Source organism: Xenopus tropicalis, chromosome 2, assembly GCF_000004195.4.
Source record: "Xenopus tropicalis strain Nigerian chromosome 2, UCB_Xtro_10.0, whole genome shotgun sequence".
Taxonomy (NCBI): Eukaryota; Metazoa; Chordata; class Amphibia; order Anura; family Pipidae; genus Xenopus; species Xenopus tropicalis.
In genome coordinates this window covers 172,590,122-172,609,400 of record NC_030678.2, presented here as the reverse complement: position 1 = coordinate 172,609,400, position 19,279 = coordinate 172,590,122, and the positions used below count along the sequence as shown (strand labels likewise).

Sequence of the window (19,279 nt, the reverse complement as noted above, 5' to 3'; positions counted from 1 at the left end):
GTGTGTATGTAGGGAAAATTACTGGGCTGTTCCTGCTGAATTGTGCTTAGTACAGGGGAATCCCTATGTGCCATAGTTTTATGGTATCTCTCTGTACAGGCTATGAGCAAACTTAGGGGGCTGTTCCTGCTGAATTGTGCTTAGTACAGGGGAATCCCTATGTGCCATAGTTTTATGGTATCTCTCTGTACAGGCTATGAGCAAACTTAGGGGGCTGTTCCTGCTGAATTGTGCTTAGTACAGGGGAATCCCTATGTGCCATAGTTTTATGGTATCTCTCTGTACAGGCTATGGGCAAACTTAGGGGGCTGTTCCTGCTGAATTGTGCTTAGTACAGGGGAATCCCTATGTGCCATAGTTTTATGGTATCTCTCTGTACAGGCTATGAGCAAACTTAGGGGGCTGTTCCTGCTGAATTGTGCTTAGTACAGGGGAATCCCTATGTGCCATAGTTTTATGGTATCTCTCTGTACAGGCTATGAGCAAACTTAGGGGGCTGTTCCTGCTGAATTGTGCTTAGTACAGGGGAATCCCTATGTGCCATAGTTTTATGGTATCTCTCTGTACAGGCTATGAGCAAACTTAGGGGGCTGTTCCTGCTGAATTGTGCTTAGTACAGGGGAATCCCTATGTGCCATAGTTTTATGGTATCTCTCTGTACAGGCTATGAGCAAACTTAGGGGGCTGTTCCTGCTGAATTGTGCTTAGTACAGGGGAATCCCTATGTGCCATAGTTTTATGGTATCTCTCTGTACAGGCTATGAGCAAACTTAGGGGGCTGTTCCTGCTGAATTGTGCTTAGTACAGGGGAATCCCTATGTGCCATAGTTTTATGGTATCTCTCTGTACAGGCTATGGGCAAACTTAGGGGGCTGTTCCTGCTGAATTGTGCTTAGTACAGGGGAATCCCTATGTGCCATAGTTTTATGGTATCTCTCTGTACAGGCTATGAGCAAACTTAGGGGGCTGTTCCTGCTGAATTGTGCTTAGTACAGGGGAATCCCTATGTGCCATAGTTTTATGGTATCTCTCTGTACAGGCTATGAGCAAACTTAGGGGGCTGTTCCTGTTGAATTGTGCTTAGTACAGGGGAATCCCTATGCTGCCATAGTATCAGTCATGTATTATAAGGGATAATGTACCCCCTACTGTAAATGATAAGGATATTAGCAGTCACTGAGGGGTTCTGTGCCCCCCATATAAAGGCACAAGGCTGCAGGATATGGTTAGAGGTAAATAGGAGCAGACACATTTCCTATGAAAGCCAAGCTTGTGCTTATTTTGCCTCTTTGAAGGCAGACTGTGACTACCCCCCTCCCTGCAGTATTGGCCAATGATTGACATGGAGGGGGGCGCTAGTGAGGAGCTTGCCATTCCCAGTGCTGAGTAAAATGACATTGCTCCCAGTGTGCCCAGGAGAATTAGATTGCAAGCTCTGCTGATATGGGTGAATGAAGGAGCAGGTTCATTCCCTGTATGTAGCTGCACACAATGTTAGTGCTCTATAAATATAGGATAATGACTAGGCCGCACAGTATATTATATATATATAATATTATATTTTCTCACAATAGTGATCTATTTTACCCAAAGAACAAAGTATTAATACACGACCCAGAATCCATGAAAGGTTCACTGGGAGTCGCTGCTGTTATACCCCCCCCCCCCCCCCCGCTGCTGCAGCCTGCACTGACTGCCCATCCACGTGTGCCTAAATTCATCAATAATTCACATAATAAGACAAAGAAATTGCAGAATCGGAGCATATCTTTCCCATTTACATTAACAGGTTGAATCTCAATATCCCAGATACACGATTGGGCTACTATATTATATACACAGCTCATATATAATTACATATATATATATATATATAAGCTCTATCTATCCATATAAGGGGTTGGTATATAGGCTCTGTATCTACATGTGGGGAGATATCTGGCTTGTGATACTATGGCAGAAGTAAAGAACCTCAGTTGGGTTTGTAAAAGGGCCCCAAACACTGCTGGGGCCCCTCTTGGTCTTTATCCATCCCTTAATGAAACAAAAAGGGTGGAACTATTTTGTGAACTACCTCGATGCTGCCACCAGGAGGCGCCAGTAACTGCTTCCCTGTCACACAGTTTTACTATATACTTAATTCTAAATCTCGGCTCAGCAGGTTAACACCATAATGAGTTTATATTTCCCCTTTTCCAAAGGAAAGTACAGATGCCGGTGGCTAATCCCTGTTGTAATGGAGCGACTGTAACCCCCCCGACTCCTGCCATCTGCTCCCTAACATCTCCCAGGGGGGCAAATGGCAAATGTAAAAAATGAGTAACAGGGAGGGGCTATTGCTAATGCGTTTGTCATCATTGTCTTGTCACTGTCACATCTGAACTCATAGTCACCTGCAGCTAAAATGAGATTAAATAGGCTCTGTGTTATTATTGTTTAGTTGGGGCTCCCCAGCCCCATTGGGGTAACAGTCACCCCGCTATAGTTCCAGGGGTACCCAGGGCACAAATAAGCACTCACCCCAAATCCCCCCCTAACTGGCCTTCAGGCTGGGCCCCCTTAGCCCATAACAAGGTTACAGATATATAGAAACATTGGGGTAACAGTCACCCCGCTATAGTTCCAGGGGTACCCAGGGCACAAATAAGCACTCACCCCAAATCCCCCCTAACTGGCCTTCAGGCTGGGCCCCCTTAGCCCATAACAAGGTTACAGATATATAGAAACATTGGGGTAACAGTCACCCTGCTATAGTTCCAGGGGTACCCAGGGCACAAATAAGCACTCACCCCAAATCCCCCCCTAACTGGCCTTCAGGCTGGGCCCCCTTAGCCCATAACAAGGTTACAGATATATAGAAACATTGGGGTAACAGTCACCCCGCTATAGTTCCAGGGGTACCCAGGGCACAAATAAGCACTCACCCCAAATCCCCCCCTAACTGGCCTTCAGGCTGGGCCCCCTTAGCCCATAACAAGGTTACAGATATATAGAAACATTGGGGTAACAGTCACCCTGCTATAGTTCCAGGGGTACCCAGGGCACAAATAAGCCCTCACCCCAAATCCCCCCCTAACTGGCCTTCAGGCTGGGCCCCCTTAGCCCATAACAAGGTTACAGATATATAGAAACATTGGGGTAACAGTCACCCCGCTATAGTTCCAGGGGTACCCAGGGCACAAATAAGCACTCACCCCAAATCCCCCCCCCAACTGGCCTTCAGGCTGGGCCCCCTTAGCCCATAACAAGGTTACAGATATATAGAAACATTGGGGTAACAGTCACCCCGCTATAGTTCCAGGGGTCCCCACATAACGGGGAGGGAAGGGAGGGATGAGGGAGGTTGGTTGGCAGTGAGTCTGTGTTTCTCCGTTGGTGGAATTGAGCCCATTATGTGCTGAAAGGGACACAGTTTAGGGAGAATTAGCTTCTCATTAAGGAATCAGTTCCGTATTCACTAACGAAGCAGATAATGAGTAAATAAGCAGAGAGAAACATTATACATGGGAATTTGCCAACATTACTGCATTAGGGCCCATATCCCAATTCACACAAAGCACAAAAACCAATGATGAAGATTTGGCGGGGGGGGGCACATACTGTACATACAATTGTCTCACATACAGCGTGTAACATACGTGTAGGATATCTGTACCATGTATGTATCATATCTATAACTGTATTATATCTGTATGTACCAAGTAGGAGATACTGGGACCTTATATATATATATAATATAAACAGAGTTTGGACCAAAACAAACCATAAACTCTCACTGGGCACAAACTGATTATAGGAACCGGTAATGGGATTAGTGGGGCGGATGTGCATCACTGGGGTTACTGAGATTAATGCCAACATAGCAACCGTTGCATCCTCTGTCGTCATGGAGACGGTACAGTGAAATGCTACAGGCACAGAATAAATCTTGCATACCTGTATTTTATGGGATTCTGGAGGAGCCCACTGTCTGTGTGTGGGGGGATCAAACCTGCAGATCTGCTGTTACTGCACTACAAGTCCCAGAATCCACCACCAAAAATTTTGCATATTAAGTTTATTATGCTTATCAGTGGGGCCCTATAAATAGCAGGTCCCTAGCCTGGCACACCTTGCCCCCTCCAAATACAAACCTGGCAATGGTCCAGGGGAACATGAGCCATGTTTGCTAAGTCCAACTTGTTTTGGGGTCTCCTCTACTTTAAGGCCATTGGCCACTTCCACCAACTTCTGTCTATATTGCAGGGGCAGGTTTCTGGGGCAGGAAAGTCACTTACTATGGTCACTTACTATGGTTGTTGGTCCACCTACAGCCTTGGGTAGAAGGGCTGCCTGGGTCACTACTGGTGGGAAAGGGGTGGAAGTCCACCCAGGAGCAGCCGTGCCCTGCGGAGGTGGCCCAGACATGACAAGTGGTTGCCCCCTAGATGTATATAAGGTAGGGAAGTCTTTTCAGTTCTTCTCATTGTGGTGGGTGGATTCCTGGAGCTGGGGTAGGAAAGGACCCAGTAATGGGGGACCCCCAGGTGATGTGTTTCCAGGATACATTCTGGGAGTGAGGGTTGGGCAGCCAGGGGGCAACCTCAGAAGTCAACCAACATAGCATCTGTAATTAGATTTTTCCATCCAGCTTGAGGTACAACAGTGAAAAGCAAACTTCTGATTGGTTGCCATGGGTTACTGCCCAGGTGCAAATTTGCCCAGTGTTTATAAAAACCCCCCAGGATGTTTGACCTTCTTACCTTCAGGCAAGGGCAGGCTGCCATCATGGGGGCCCTGAGAGAACACCAATCAGAGGCCAGTGGCAGGGAAGGCCCCAGTAATGTGAAGATGTTATTTGCCAATCATAAAGGGGGCAGGGGGGCTTGCAGGGGGTGGGCAGGACTTGTGTGTGGGGGGGCATAATGAGGTTTGAAGGGGTGGATCAGGGGCAGAGCCGGTGACCGGTTGGCTAATAATGGCCCTTTTACTTAGGGGCCACATGATTGCTGGTAGAATTGCAGTTTCAAAGGCAGCTAGACAAGTCCACTAAAATTGCCCCTGATCAAAAAGCTGCTTCATTGAAAGCATAAAAGTGCGCCCCTAGTGGTCATGTAGTGAGCACGTCTGTCTGGGGGGTGAATCCAGAGCAAGGTGCAGAACACAGTGAGTGCAGGCCAGCCCTATCCCAAGCACCCCTGTTCCCTAACTTGCAAGAGGGGGACACCTACGTGGCTAACACTGCCCCTTATGAAAGCAGTGCTTCTGAGCCCAGGCAGCTATGTATTCACAGGGGCAGCTATGTATTCAAGGGGGCAGCTATGTATTCACGGGGGCAGCTATGTCTTCATGAGGGCAGCTATGTATTCACGGGGGCAGCTATGCAGTCATGGGGGCAGCTATGTATTCACGGGGGCAGCTATGTATTCATGGGGGCAGCTATGTATTCATGAGGGCAGCTATGTATTCATGGGGGCAGCTATGCAGTCATGGGGGCAGCTATGTATTCACGGGGGCAGCTATGTATTCATGGGGGCAGCTATGTATTCATGAGGGCAGCTATGTATTCATGGGGGCAGCTATGTATTCACGGGGGCAGCTATGCAGTCATGGGGGCAGCTATGTATTCACGGGGGCAGCTATGTATTCATGGGGGCAGCTATGTATTCATGAGGGCAGCTATGTATTCACGGGGCAGCTATGCAGTCATGGGGGCAGCTATGTATTCATGAGGGCAGCTATGTATTCATGGGGGCAGCTATGTATTCACGGGGGCAGCTATGCAGTCATGGGGGCAGCTATGTATTCACGGGGGCAGCTATGTATTCATGGGGGCAGCTATGTATTCATGAGGGCAGCTATGTATTCACGGGGGCAGCTATGCAGTCATGGGGGCAGCTATGTATTCACGGGGGCAGCTATGTATTCATGGGGGCAGCTATGTATTCATGAGGGCAGCTATGTATTCATGGGGGCAGCTATGTATTCATGGGGCAGCTATGTATTCATGGGGGCAGCTGTGTATTCATGGGGGCAGCTGTGTATTCATGGAGGCAGCTGGGGGCTCTGTTGCAGAATTCTGATTCCCTAGGCTGAAAGTTAGGGTGCAAAGTACAAAAATTGTGCCTATTATTTGCACTTTGCACTTTGGGGTCATAAATGACCCCCTAATATCTCAACAGCCGAAGAGCCTCTATCCATAAAGCAGAGAGCGGGGGTGGGAATTCCCATACAAACATGGCTCCTGGGCAGGGCAAGGGGTAAGTACAGTATTACTGAGTGGGTCATTTTTACTTTTCCGCATTTCAGTACCAGCGCCTCTGGACAGCTCCAGTTAAAGTCTATGATGATGGGAATGTGGCGGAACCGCTGTACAGCGCTGCGGAATATGCCGGCGCTATAGAAATAACAGATAAATAATACTGTCTTTTGCCTTTAAAGTTTGTATCTATTTATCCAACATCTGAAATACGTCTCTTGGCCACAAATGTCCAATTTTATATACAATTCTCCAGTTCCGCAGAGAGAGAACCATGAATGGTATTGGGCCGCTGTATCTTCCTATGTAAGAACTGAGACCACAGGAACCCTCCCCAGTTTATCTGTTATATAACATGTTCCCCGTTGCCCCAACCCTCCGGGGCTGTTTATATGGAGCACTGAGCAGTGTTTATTGGTGCAGGGGATTCTATGGGAATGGATACAGCACAATAATGAAGGGGAGGGGGAAAATATCATTTTGCTTAGCAGGGCAATTAAAATTACCGACAGCTATAATTAAGTAAGGAGCAATAATGTTATTAATCAGCAGGGTATTAAATATCGATATATTTGTGCCATTTAGCGAGCGCTCGGCACAGTCTGGAGCTCCGGCTCAATAGAGGGGTGGAAAGATTGTCATTTAATCCCTTTGTGCTTGATCTGACCCCGGTCACGGAACATGAATAGTTAAAATGGCAGAAGCCTTTCTCCGCCCATAGAGCCCATTTCAGTCGCTGCCTGCTGAGCAAAAGAAGGTGGTTTCTCTCCCCAGCCGAGAGCAGCCCCCCCCCCTTCCCATTCTCTTCCAGTCCAACCAGTCCCCTCATCAGCATCTGTGGATGCAGAAAGCAAAGTGGGTGGGGCCACTTCCTGCAGAGATGCTGCCCCGTTGCCTCCTGGTTGTGAGTGGTTGCTAGAGACGGGGCTGGGAGCATCCGACCCACAGAGCGGGGGTGACGGTGGGTGTGAGAAGGAGATCTGGAATCAGTGCCCTCTGGCTCCATCCGCACAATGACATAGGGCCCTGGGGCTCCTGAAGAAGGTAGAGATTATGCAACGATGATTCCGGATTCCTCTTAGTCCATCGCAGAGAAGACCATTGTGCCAGAACGTTCCTGCTGCTGTTGTTGTTGTTGTTGCAGTTGCCCGACAGCTGGTAGGAGAGGCCAAGAAAGGACGTCCCGGAGGTTTGCCTTGACTTGGAGAGACCTTGTTCTGTCGAATGTGAAGGGCTTTGATTGCTCCCTCCGTTGCCTTGGAAGTGGATGACAGCTTGGGAGAGCGAATGTGGGGCCGCTACGCACATTGTTGATATAGGACACTGGGCAAGGTGGGAGGAGAGGAGGTCTAAGGGTCCTTGAACGTGACACCCCCCCCTTCCCCTATATTTGTGAGCTCTTCCAACCAGCTGCCAGCGTGGAGAGCATGGCATGGCCCTGTATCACCAGGGCGTGCTGCATAGCCCGCTTCTGGAATCAGTTGGATAAGGGCGATATCGCGGTGCCTTTGGTTTTTACCAAGTATTCCGAGGTGACGGAAGGGGCCTCCCAGCACCATGCCCACCTGCAGCAGCCCCAGGCACGGCACAGCTCTGCTGCCATAGAAACACAGCCGGCGGTGGTAGAGGCAGATCATGGAGGCCAAGTTGGTTCCACCAAAGACTTGCCCCAGCAGCAGCCCGGGCTGGGCCTTGACAAAATGCAGACTGGGTCGGTTATGCGTCAGGATTACAAAGCTTGGAAGGTGAAGCCAGAACCCAGCTGCAAACCCAAAATTGAGTACCAACCTTCAGAGGCTCCCTTTCATAAAGAAACCCAGTACCAGAAGGACTTTAAAGCATGGCCTATCCCTAGGCGAGGGGATCATCCTTGGATCCCTAAACCATCTCAAGGCCTCACTGCTCCAACTGCCTCCAGTGAGGCCAAGAGGAAGAAACCAGCTGTAACCGCGCCGGAGAGCAGGCCTGCCGAACCCGCTAAGGTGGAGGCCGCAGAACAAGTGGTGCCCAAAGTGAAGGCCTCGGTCACATTCAGTGGTTTGCCCATTAAGGAAACAGCTCCTAAGGACAACCCTGAGAAGAAGAGCAGAGAGAAGTCTCCATCTGGCCGGCTGCAGGCAGATGGGATGAGACCCAGGGAGGCAGCGGACATGCTCAACAGGCAGATTAAGGAGGAAGGAGGAGCAGGTTCCTCATACAGGTCAGACATTGAATTAGTACAATGAGCAATGTATATCCTCCATATGTACTCCATGTGTACTCCATATATCCTCCATATGTACTCCATGTGTACTCCATATATCCTCCATATGTACTCCATGTGTACTCCATATATACTCCATATGTACTCCATATGTACTCCATATGTACTCCATATATACTCCATATGTACTCCATGTGTTCTCCATATGTACTCCATGTGTGCTCTATATGTACTCCATGTGTTCTCCATATGTACTCCATGTGTGCTCTAAATGTACTCCATGTGTGCTCTATATGTACCCCAAGTGTGCTCTATATGTACTTCATGTGTGCTCTATATGTACCCCACATTTACTCCATATGTACTCCATATATACTCCATATGTACTCCATGAACACTCCATATGTACTCTACAGTATATGTACTCCATGTATACTCTATATGTACTCCATGTGTACTCCATATGTAGTCTATATGTACTCCATAGGTACTCCATGTGTACTCTATGTGTACTCCATATATACAGGGTCGGACTGGGCCACCGGGCCACCGGGAAAATACCCGGTGGGCGCCAGCGGCCCGGACCCGACCCTGTTGCCACTTCCCCTGGCCAGCGATGTCCTCCCCTGATGCGTTTCACATACGCATATTCAGGGGGGGACGTCGATCAGGGGCCCCTGCGGGGGGGGGAGTAGTGGTGCGCAGCGGGGGCCCCTGCAGGGGATGCATCAGCGGAGGTTCCTTGGGGGGTGCGGGGCCCTGACCCTGCATATATACTCTTAATGTGCTCCATGTGTACCCCACATATACTCCATATGTACTCTATATGTACTCCATATGTGCTCCATATGTATTGCATGTATACTCCATGTGTACTCTAATGTACTCCATAATATCCTCCATATTTACTCCATATGTACTCTGTTTGTACTCCACATATACTCCATATGTACTCTATATATATTCCATATATACTCAATGTATACTCCATATGTCCTGCAAAACTCAATATATTTGGGATTTGAAAACTTTTTTTTATCCACTCAAAAACAATTGTATCAGTTGCCCCGCAGGTTTGTTAACCAGCTAGCTGCCACCCTGTTATTTCAGGAGTCAGAACTAGCAGTGCAGAGAATATAAACTGCCAGGCAGAGCAATGACACTGTGTAATGAATGTATAATGGGAAGCTGATATTTTCTTTCCTTGGGGGCAGTGTTTGGGTAGAAATCCATTTTAATGGTATTGGTAACGGGAAATGATTTAACGTAGGGATCAGGGTGGGATGGAATTGATGTAGGACTTGTAGTGACGCGGCACGAGGTGTGTCGCTGATAGCGGTGAGTTCATGTGCATGAAAAGTCCCACACAGGGATTACTTACCCTTTATTCCCATCCATATCAAGGCTGCAAAGGAATCTTGGGCTTCCTTGCACTTCAGTTACCAAGGGGGCCTTTGTCTGACAACTAAATTACAAATATAAGATGTACATTAGTAAGGCTTATACTGGGGGCCGGAGAGGTTAGGGGCCTGGGGCAATGCACCCTATTGTGCGCCTGTTGCACCCTGGGTTGCGCCTTACGTAGGGTACAGAGCTCCCTGCAATTGGCTGAAGTGTGGAACTGGGGTGCCCTGGGAATATACAGTATATTGGCTGGAATCAGAGGCACTGGATGGGGGGCACAATAAAGCTGCAGGAGGGCTGGGGCAGATATATAGTACAGGGCAGCCATGTTTCATCTGGGCAATTCTACATGAGCCGTTTAAAGGCTGTTACTTGGTGGAACCATGGAAACAGTTAGACGTATATATACTATATATCTATATATTTCTATATTCTACAATCATTTGGTCACATTTAAGTCTAAGGATGATAGGCGATACAAACAGCATGGCAGCTCCCTCTAACTAATTAACCCAAATATGCAGCAATGAATCCAAATATGCGTCAGTTGCAAATATTTTTATTAAGTAGTCTGTATTATGTTACTGTATCTGCATTTCTAATGTACGGAAGACAATGGCTGACCGTGGAGCTATGTACATTAATAGACTTGGGCAGTCAATGGTTGGTAGCCTTGAGCTGTTCATAGTGGTTAGCTTTGGGCAGTCCATGGGTGGTAGCCTTGGGCTGTTCATGGTTGGTAGTAAAAAAGCACTGGAACTACAAATGGGACAAGCCCTTAGAAATCTTTATTGCGGAGGTGCGAGGTCCAGCATTGTGCACCAAGCTTTTCAATGTGGAGAGCTAGGGTGTGTGAGGAAGGTCTCCTGTTTGTCTACAATCTGTGGTTGGTAGCCTTGGGCTGTTCATGGTTGGTAGCCTTGGGCTGTTCATGATTGGTAGCCTTGGGAAGACCATGGTTGGTAGCCTTGGGCTGTCCATGGGTGTAGTCTTGGGCAGATCATGGTTGGTAGGCTTGGGCAGTCCTTGGTAGGGCTCAGTGGGCTTAATGATTATTCCAATGAGCAGGGCCTTCTATGGCTCCTGTATCAGTGCTACCATGGTTGGTAGCCTTGGGCAGTCCATGGTTGGTAGCCTTGGGCAGACCATGGTTGGTAGGCTTGGGCAGTTCCTGGTTGGTAGCCTTGGGCAGTGCATGGTTGGTAACTTTGGGCAGTCCATGGTTGGTAGCCTTGGGCAGTCCATGGTTGGTAGCCTTGGGCAGTCCATGGTTGGTAGGCTTGGGTCATCCATGGTTGGTAGCCTTGGGCAGTCCATGGTTGGTAGGCTTGGGTCATCCATGGTTGGTAGCCTTGGGCAGTCCATGGTTGGTAGCCTTGGGCAGTCCATGGTTGGTAGGCTTGGGCAGTCCATGGTTGGTAGCCTTGGGCAGTCCATGGTTGGTAGGCTTGGGTCATCCATGGTTGGTAGCCTTGGGCAGTCCATGGTTGGTAGCCTTGGGCAGTCCATGGTTGGTAGCCTTGGGCAGTCCATGGTTGGTAGCCTTGGGCAGTCCATGGTTGGTAGGCTTGGGTCATCCATGGTTGGTAGCCTTGGGCAGTCCATGGTTGGTAGGCTTGGGTCATCCATGGTTGGTAGCCTTGGGCAGTCCTTGGTTGGGCTCAGTGGGCTTAATATTTACTCCAATGAGCAAGGCCTGCTATGGCTCCTGTATGCTTGTATGTTATCTGCTCGCTATACACCCCCTACTATTGTACAGCGCTGTGGAATATGTTGGAGCTTTATAAATACATGCCAGTGTTCTGTACTTAGCAGCCCATTTAGACAGCAGACTGACATCACATAATTTGGAGAGAGCAGGCAGTTCCATGAGTCAGACAGAGGGGGGGGCAACTGAAACCCTTCCTCTCCTTCTAATCCAATAAAAGCCGGGCAAGCGAATGGGTCCGGATGGTACATGCGGATACAATGCAACAAATCAGCGCTGCGGCGAGGGGACACCGGGGGGTTAAACTCCCTCAACCTCCTCCCTTTTATTAGGTAGTGCGGCATCGTTGCCCGTATCAAATTCTCCACCCCCTATACCCCCCTCCCAATTCTTTTCCTTGGCATCTGGGGACGCACAGAGCAAGGTGGGTGGGGTCCCTGGATTTTCGTGGTGCTACCTTTTTGCCTTTTTGCCTTTTTGCTTTGCCCTCCCCCTTCTGATCCGGCTCTAAATCTTTCAATATGCCGTTCCAATGATAAAAGGGAAGGGGTAAATGGAGATTTAGCTGCCCCCCCCCCCGTACCGCCGGTGCCTCTGAGGAGAGAGGGCTAGCCATCTTTAATTTGCTGGGAGGGCTTGTCGGCAGCTGTTTCCATAGCGAAGGAGAGAGATGCTGCTCGCAGGGCTGTAACCATCATCATCATCGTCGCTGCAGAAAGAAATCCCGGGGCGTTTGCGTTGGGAAGAAGAATTGCCCAAAGGGGGGTAAAAATCAGTTTCTCCGTTGCCGTAGCTCGAGCTGATAGAAGATGGCGTGGCCTTGCGTGACCAGGGCTTGTTGCATCGCCCGCTTTGGGAACCTGCAAGACAAGGGCGACATTGCGGTGCCTTTAATGTATTCCAAATATTCCGAGGTGACAGATGGGGCTCAGCCGCCGCCACCCCGCCCTGGGTCTGCTGCCATAGAAACGCAGCCGTCTCTCTCCGATCCGTATTCTGGGAGCCTGGGCAGGTTCTCCAAGAAGCCGGAGTCGGCCAGGGGCTCGGTGATGCGCCAGGATTACCAGGCGTGGAAGGCGAATCCGGAGCCGAGCTGCAAGCCCCGCATAGAGTACCAGCCCTCCGAGGCACCGCTGGAGCGAGAGACTCAGTACAAAAAGGACTTTCGCTCCTGGCCCATTCCCCGCCAAGGGGACCACCCCTGGATCCCCAAACTCAGCCCCAGCCCCACCATGCCCGTCATTGCCAGCGACGACAAGAGGAAAAAGGATTTTGTGGCCCCCAAGGCGCCGCCGGCAGAGATAAAGCTGATCAACGCTGAGCAGCCGGAGAGTGCCAAGGGCAGGGGCCCCACTGCCTTCATTGCGGCCCCCGAAATCCTCATTTCTGTCGTGCAAGAGACCAACGAGATCCAGAAAAGGGAGAGCTTCATGCCCAAACTGCCTGCCAAGGAGCCGCGGGCAACGAGGGATACGGGGAGCCCCCACCCAGCCCAGGCCCGAGGGGAGCGAGGAGCCGGCACCTCCTACAGGTCAGACTGGCTTTATCTTCTCCTGTATCGTATATATTATAGGTATATAGTGTATAAGGCTCTGAGGCACCGTTACCTGTAGGGGCTTGTGGCAATAAAACTCCCCTAAGTTTGCTCATAGCCTGTACAGAGAGATACCATAAAACTATGGCACATAGGGATTCCCCTGTACTAAGCACAATTCAGCAGGAACAGCCCCCTAAGTTTGCTCATAGCCTGTACAGAGAGATACCATAAAACTATGGCACATAGGGATTCCCCTGTACTAAGCACAATTCAGCAGGAACAGCCCCCTAAGTTTGCTCTTAGCCTGTACAGAGAGATACCATAAAACTATGGCACATAGGGATTCCCCTGTACTAAGCACAATTCAGCAGGAACAGCCCCCTAAGTTTGCTCTTAGCCTGTACAGAGAGATACCATAAAACTATGGGATATAGGGATTCCCCTGTACTAAGCACAATTCAGCAGGAACAGCCCCCTAAGTTTGCTCTTAGCCTGTACAGAGAGATCCCATAAAACTATGGCACATAGGGATTCCCCTGTACTAAGCACAATTCAGCAGGAACAGCCCCCCAAGTGTTCAAATGTCCCAGTGCTTGGAGTGTAGCAAGATTATCAGGTGAATATTATGGGTTATTAAAACATTAAAGGCAAAATAGTGCCAGGGGAAGGGACTGTAACTGTAGGACAGTGTGTATAATAAGCTGAGATGTGTATAGTAGGGCACCATGGTGCCAGGGTTCGGGGTATAAGGGGAAGGATAGTGAGGATAATAAGGCAGATAAAGAGGCTGCAGATTAGAGCAAGTCTGTGGAACCTGGAGAATTAAGTGAGAGCTAAACTACAACTCCCATAATGCTCTTCAGCATGTTGTACGGCTGCATGATGCTGATTTATATATAGACTGCTCCAGGCGCCAGCAAGTGACTGATGCCAGGGGTGCCCAGCTGTGCCCACAGCCCCCTGGGGAAAGTTCATAGATAGAAAGCACACGTGCCAATGTGATGAGCTGTTTTGTTTCTTCCCCCTCACATCCCCCCCGTCTGATCCCTACACCCCCCATCACTGTGCCCCTGTACCCGCCCCTGTACCCGCCCCTGTACCCGCCCTGCCATTAAGGTGCCACAGTAAGGGGTACAGTGTAACGCCAGGGATGGAACAGCTGTGCGTCATTGGCTAATGATAATACAAGCACCCAATCAGGGCTCATGTTTTGGCGCAGGTAGCATATTCCCCCACCCGTCTCATCTGGTCTGTGCCACTCGTGCCAGGGGCTCCCTGAGCTGAACTCAAATTTGTTTGGGCTGTGCCCCGACGGGCATCACATTGCGCCCCCTACCGTAAATGATAAGGATATTAGAAGTTATTTAGGGGTTCTGTGCCCCACATATAAAGGCACAAGGCTGCAGGCTGAGTTATACAGGGAACTCTGAGTATCACTCATGTATTATAAGGGATAATGTACCCCCTACTGTAAATGATAAGGATATTAGCAGTCACTGAGGGGTTCTGTGCCCCCCATATAAAGGCACAAGGCTGCAGGCTGAGTTATACAGGGAACTCTGAGTATCACTCATGTATTATAAGGGATAATGTACCCCCTACTGTAAATGATAAGGATATTAGCAGTCACTGAGGGGTTCTGTGCCCATATAAAGGCACAAGGCTGCAGGCTGAGTTATACAGGGAACTCTGAGTATCACTCATGTATTATAAGGGATAATGTACCCCCTACTGTAAATGATAAGGATATTAGCAGTCACTGAGGGGTTCTGTGCCCATATAAAGGCACAAGGCTGCAGGCTGAGTTATACAGGGAACTCTGAGTATCACTCATGTATTATAAGGGATAATGTACCCCCTACTGTAAATGATAAGGATATTAGCAGTCACTGAGGGGTTCTGTGCCCCACATATAAAGGCACAAGGCTGCAGGCTGAGTTATACAGGGAACTCTGAGTATCACTCATGTATTATAAGGGATAATGTACCCCCTACTGTAAATGATAAGGATATTAGCAGTCACTGAGGGGTTCTGTGCCCATATAAAGGCACAAGGCTGCAGGCTGAGTTATACAGGGAACTCTGAGTATCACTCATGTATTATAAGGGATAATGTACCCCTACTGTAAATGATAAGGATATTAGCAGTCACTGAGGGGTTCTGTGCCCCACATATAAAGGCACAAGGCTGCAGGCTGAGTTATACAGGGAACTCTGAGTATCACTCATGTATTATAAGGGATAATGTACCCCCTACTGTAAATGATAAGGATATTAGCAGTCACTGAGGGGTTCTGTGCCCATATAAAGGCACAAGGCTGCAGGCTGAGTTATACAGGGAACTCTGAGTATCACTCATGTATTATAAGGGATACTGTACCCCCTACTGTAAATGATAAGGATATTAGCAGTCACTGAGGGGTTCTGTGCCCATATAAAGGCACAAGGCTGCAGGCTGAGTTATACAGGGAACTCTGAGTATCACTCATGTATTATAAGGGATACTGTACCCCCTACTGTAAATGATAAGGATATTAGCAGTCACTGAGGGGTTCTGTGCCCATATAAAGGCACAAGGCTGCAGGCTGAGTTATACAGGGAACTCTGAGTATCACTCATGTATTATAAGGGATAATGTACCCCCTACTGTAAATGATAAGGATATTAGCAGTCACTGAGGGGTTCTGTGCCCATATAAAGGCACAAGGCTGCAGGCTGAGTTATACAGGGAACTCTGAGTATCACTCAGCGAGCGAGCGAATCTTATAGTGTATGGGGACCTTTACTCATATTGACACTACATGCTTAGAAACCAGAGAAATTAGCATCAGAATTTAATAATTGGTTAGTATGGACCTTTTGGCTACTGTGTGGCCCCTTTGGTTAGTGTGTGGACCTTTTGGCTACTGTGTGGCCCCTTTGGTTAGTGTGTGGACTTTTTGGCTACTGTGTGGCCCCTTTGGTTAGTGTGTGGACCTTTTGGCTACTGTGTGGCCCCTTTGGTTAGTGTGTGGACCTTTTGGCTACTGTGTGGCCCCTTTGGTTAGTGTGTGGACTTTTTGGCTACTGTGTGGCCCCTTTGGTTAGTGTGTGGACCTTGTGGCTACTGTGTTGCCCCTTTGGTTAGTGTGTGGACCTTTTGGCTACTGTGTGGCCCCTTTGGTTAGTGTGTGGCCCCTTTGGTTAGTGTGTGGCCCCTTTGGCTGGTGTGTGGCCCCTTTGGCTGGTGTGTGGCCCCTTTGGCTAGTGTGTGGCCCCTTTGGTTGGTGTGTGGCCCCTTTGGTTGGTGTGTGGCCCCTTTGGTTGGTGTGTGGCCCCTTTGGTTAGTGTGTGGCCCCTTTGGTTGGTGTGTGGCCCCTTTGGCTAGTGTGTGGCCCCTTTGGTTAGTGTGTGGTCCCTTTGGCTAGTGTGTGGCCCCTTTGGTTAGTGTGTGGCGCCTTTGGCTAGTGTGTTGCCCCTTTGGCTAGTGCGTGGGCCCCTTTGGCTGGTGTGTGGCCCCTTTGATTAGTGTGTGGCCCCTTTGGCTGGTGTGTGGCCCCTTTGGCTAGTGTGTGGCCCCTTTGGCTAGTGTGGTCCCTTTGGTTAGTGTGTGGCCCCTTTGGCTAGTGTGTGGTCCCTTTGGTTAGTGTGTGGCCCCTTTGTTTAGTGTGTGGCCCATTTGGCTAGTGTGTGGCCCCTTTGGCTAGTGTGTGGCCCCTTTGGTTAGTGTGTGGCCCCTTTGGTTATTGTGTGGCCCCTTTGGCTAGTGTGTGGCCCCTTTGGTTAGTGTGTGGCCCCTTTGGCTAGTGTGTGGTCCCTTTGGCTAGTGTGTGGCCCCTTTGGTTAGTGTGTGGCCCCTTTGTTTAGTGTGTGGCCCCTTTGGCTAGTGTGTGGCCCCTTTGGCTAGTGTGTGGCCCCTTAGGCTAGTGTGTTGCCCCTTTGGTTAGTGTGTGGCCCCTTTGGCTAGTGTGTGGCCCCTTTAGTTAGTGTGTGGCCCCTTTGGTTAGTGTGTGGCCCCTTTGGTTAGTGTGTGGCCCCTTTGGTTAGTGTGTGGACCTTTTGGCTACTGTGTGGCCCCTTTGGTTAGTGTGTGGACCTTTTGGCTACTGTGTGGCCCCTTTGGTTAGTGTGTGGACCTTTTGGCTACTGTGTGGCCCCTTTGGTTAGTGTGTGGCCCCTTTGGCTAGTGTGTGGCCCCTTTGGTTAGTGTGTGGCCCCTTTGGTTAGTGTGTGGCCCCTTTGGTTAGTGTGTGGCCCCTTTGGTTAGTGTGTGGCCCCTTTGGTTAGTGTGTGGACCTTTTGGCTACTGTGTGGCCCCTTTGGTTAGTGTGTGGACCTTTTGGCTACTGTGTGGCCCCTTTGGTTAGTGTGTGGACCTTTTGGCTACTGTGTGGCCCCTTTGGTTAGTGTGTGGACTTTTTGGCTACTGTGTGGCCCCTTTGGTTAGTGTGTGGACCTTTTGGCTACTGTGTGGCCCCTTTGGTTAGTGTGTGGACCTTTTGGCTACTGTGTGGCCCCTTTGGTTAGTGTGTGGACTTTTTGGCTACTGTGTGGCCCCTTTGGTTAGTGTGTGGACCTTGTGGCTACTGTGTTGCCCCTTTGGTTAGTGTGTGGACCTTTTGGCTACTGTGTGGCCCCTTTGGTTAGTGTGTGGCCCCTTTGGTTAGTGTGTGGCCCCTTTGGCTGGTGTGTGGCCCCTTTGGCTGGTGTGTGGCCCCTTTGGCTGGTGTGTGGCCCCTTTGGTTGGTGTGTGGCCCCTTTGGTTGGTGTGTGGCCCCTTTGGCTAGTGTGTGGCCCCTTTGGTTAGTGTGTGGCCCCTTTGGTTGGTGTGTGGCCCCTTTGGCTAGTGTGTGGCCCCTTTGGTTAGTGTGTGGTCCCTTTGGCTAGTGTGTGGCCCCTTTAGTTAGTGTGTGGCGCCTTTGGCTAGTGTGTTGCCCCTTTGGCTAGTGCGTGGGCCCCTTTGGCTGGTGTGTGGCCCCTTTGATTAGTGTGTGGCCCCTTTGGCTGGTGTGTGGCCCCTTTGGCTAGTGTGTGGCCCCTTTGGCTAGTGTGGTCCCTTTGGTTAGTGTGTGGCCCCTTTGGCTAGTGTGTGGTCCCTTTGGTTAGTGTGTGGCCCCTTTGGCTGGTGTGTGGTCCCTTTGGCTAGTGTGTGGCCCCTTTGGTTAGTGTGTGGCCCCTTTGTTTAGTGTGTGGCCCATTTGGCTAGTGTGTGGCCCCTTTGGTTAGTGTGTGGCCCCTTTAGTTATTGTGTGGCCCCTTTGGCTAGTGTGTGGCCCCTTTGGTTAGTGTGTGGCCCCTTTGGCTAGTGTGTGGTCCCTTTGGCTAGTGTGTGGCCCCTTTGGTTAGTGTGTGGCCCCTTTGTTTAGTGTGTGGCCCCTTTGGCTAGTGTGTGGCCCCTTTGGCTAGTGTGTGGCCCCTTAGGCTAGTGTGTTGCCCCTTTGGTTAGTGTGTGGCCCCTTTGGCTAGTGTGTGGCCCCTTTGGTTAGTGTGTGGCCCCTTTGGTTAGTGTGTGGCCCCTTTGGTTAGTGTGTGGCCCCTTTGGTTAGTGTGTGGCCCCTTTGGTTAGTGTGTGGACCTTTTGGCTACTGTGTGGCCCCTTTGGTTAGTGTGTGGACCTTTTGGCTACTGTGTGGCCCCTTTGGTTAGTGTGTGGACCTTTTGGCTACTGTGTGGCCCCTTTGGTAAGTGTGTGGACTTTTTGGCTACTGTGTGGCCCCTTTGGTTAGTGTGTGGACCTTTTGGCTACTGTGTGGCCCCTTTGGTTAGTGTGTGGACCTTTTGGCTACTGTGTGGCCCCTTTGGTTAGTGTGTGGACTTTTTGGCTACTGTGTGGCCCCTTTGGTTAGTGTGTGGACCTTGTGGCTACTGTGTTGCCCCTTTGGTTAGTGTGTGGACCTTTTGGCTACTGTGTGGCCCCTTTGGTTAGTGTGTGGCCCCTTTGGTTAGTGTGTGGCCCCTTTGGCTGGTGTGTGGCCCCTTTGGCTGGTGTGTGGCCCCTTTGGCTAGTGTGTGGCCCCTTTGGTTGGTGTGTGGCCCCTTTGGTTGGTGTGTGGCCCCTTTGGTTGGTGTGTGGCCCCTTTGGTTAGTGTGTGGCCCCTTTGGTTGGTGTGTGGCCCCTTTGGCTAGTGTGTGGCCCCTTTGGTTAGTGTGTGGTCCCTTTGGCTAGTGTGTGGCCCCTTTGGTTAGTGTGTGGCGCCTTTGGCTAGTGTG

At 50.0% G+C, this 19,279-nt stretch overlaps 1 protein-coding gene across 4 annotated transcripts in view; it reads left to right on the top strand.

Moving 5' to 3' along the window:
• The first annotated feature begins 7,073 nt into the window (after positions 1-7,073).
• Positions 7,074-19,279, top strand: part of map6 (microtubule associated protein 6) — a 48,500-nt gene continuing 36,294 nt past the window's right edge. The window contains exon 1 of one of the 4 annotated variants that reach the window (XM_012956469.3): positions 7,074-8,438. In XM_012956469.3, coding sequence (XP_012811923.1) covers positions 7,666-8,438 — 773 coding nt within the window. In that variant the 5' untranslated portion in view covers positions 7,074-7,665. Of the gene's footprint in view, positions 8,439-10,730; positions 13,085-19,279 lie in introns of those variants that run through there. The other 3 variants (XM_012956471.3, XM_012956472.3, XM_031897371.1) reach the window with 3 other exon arrangements.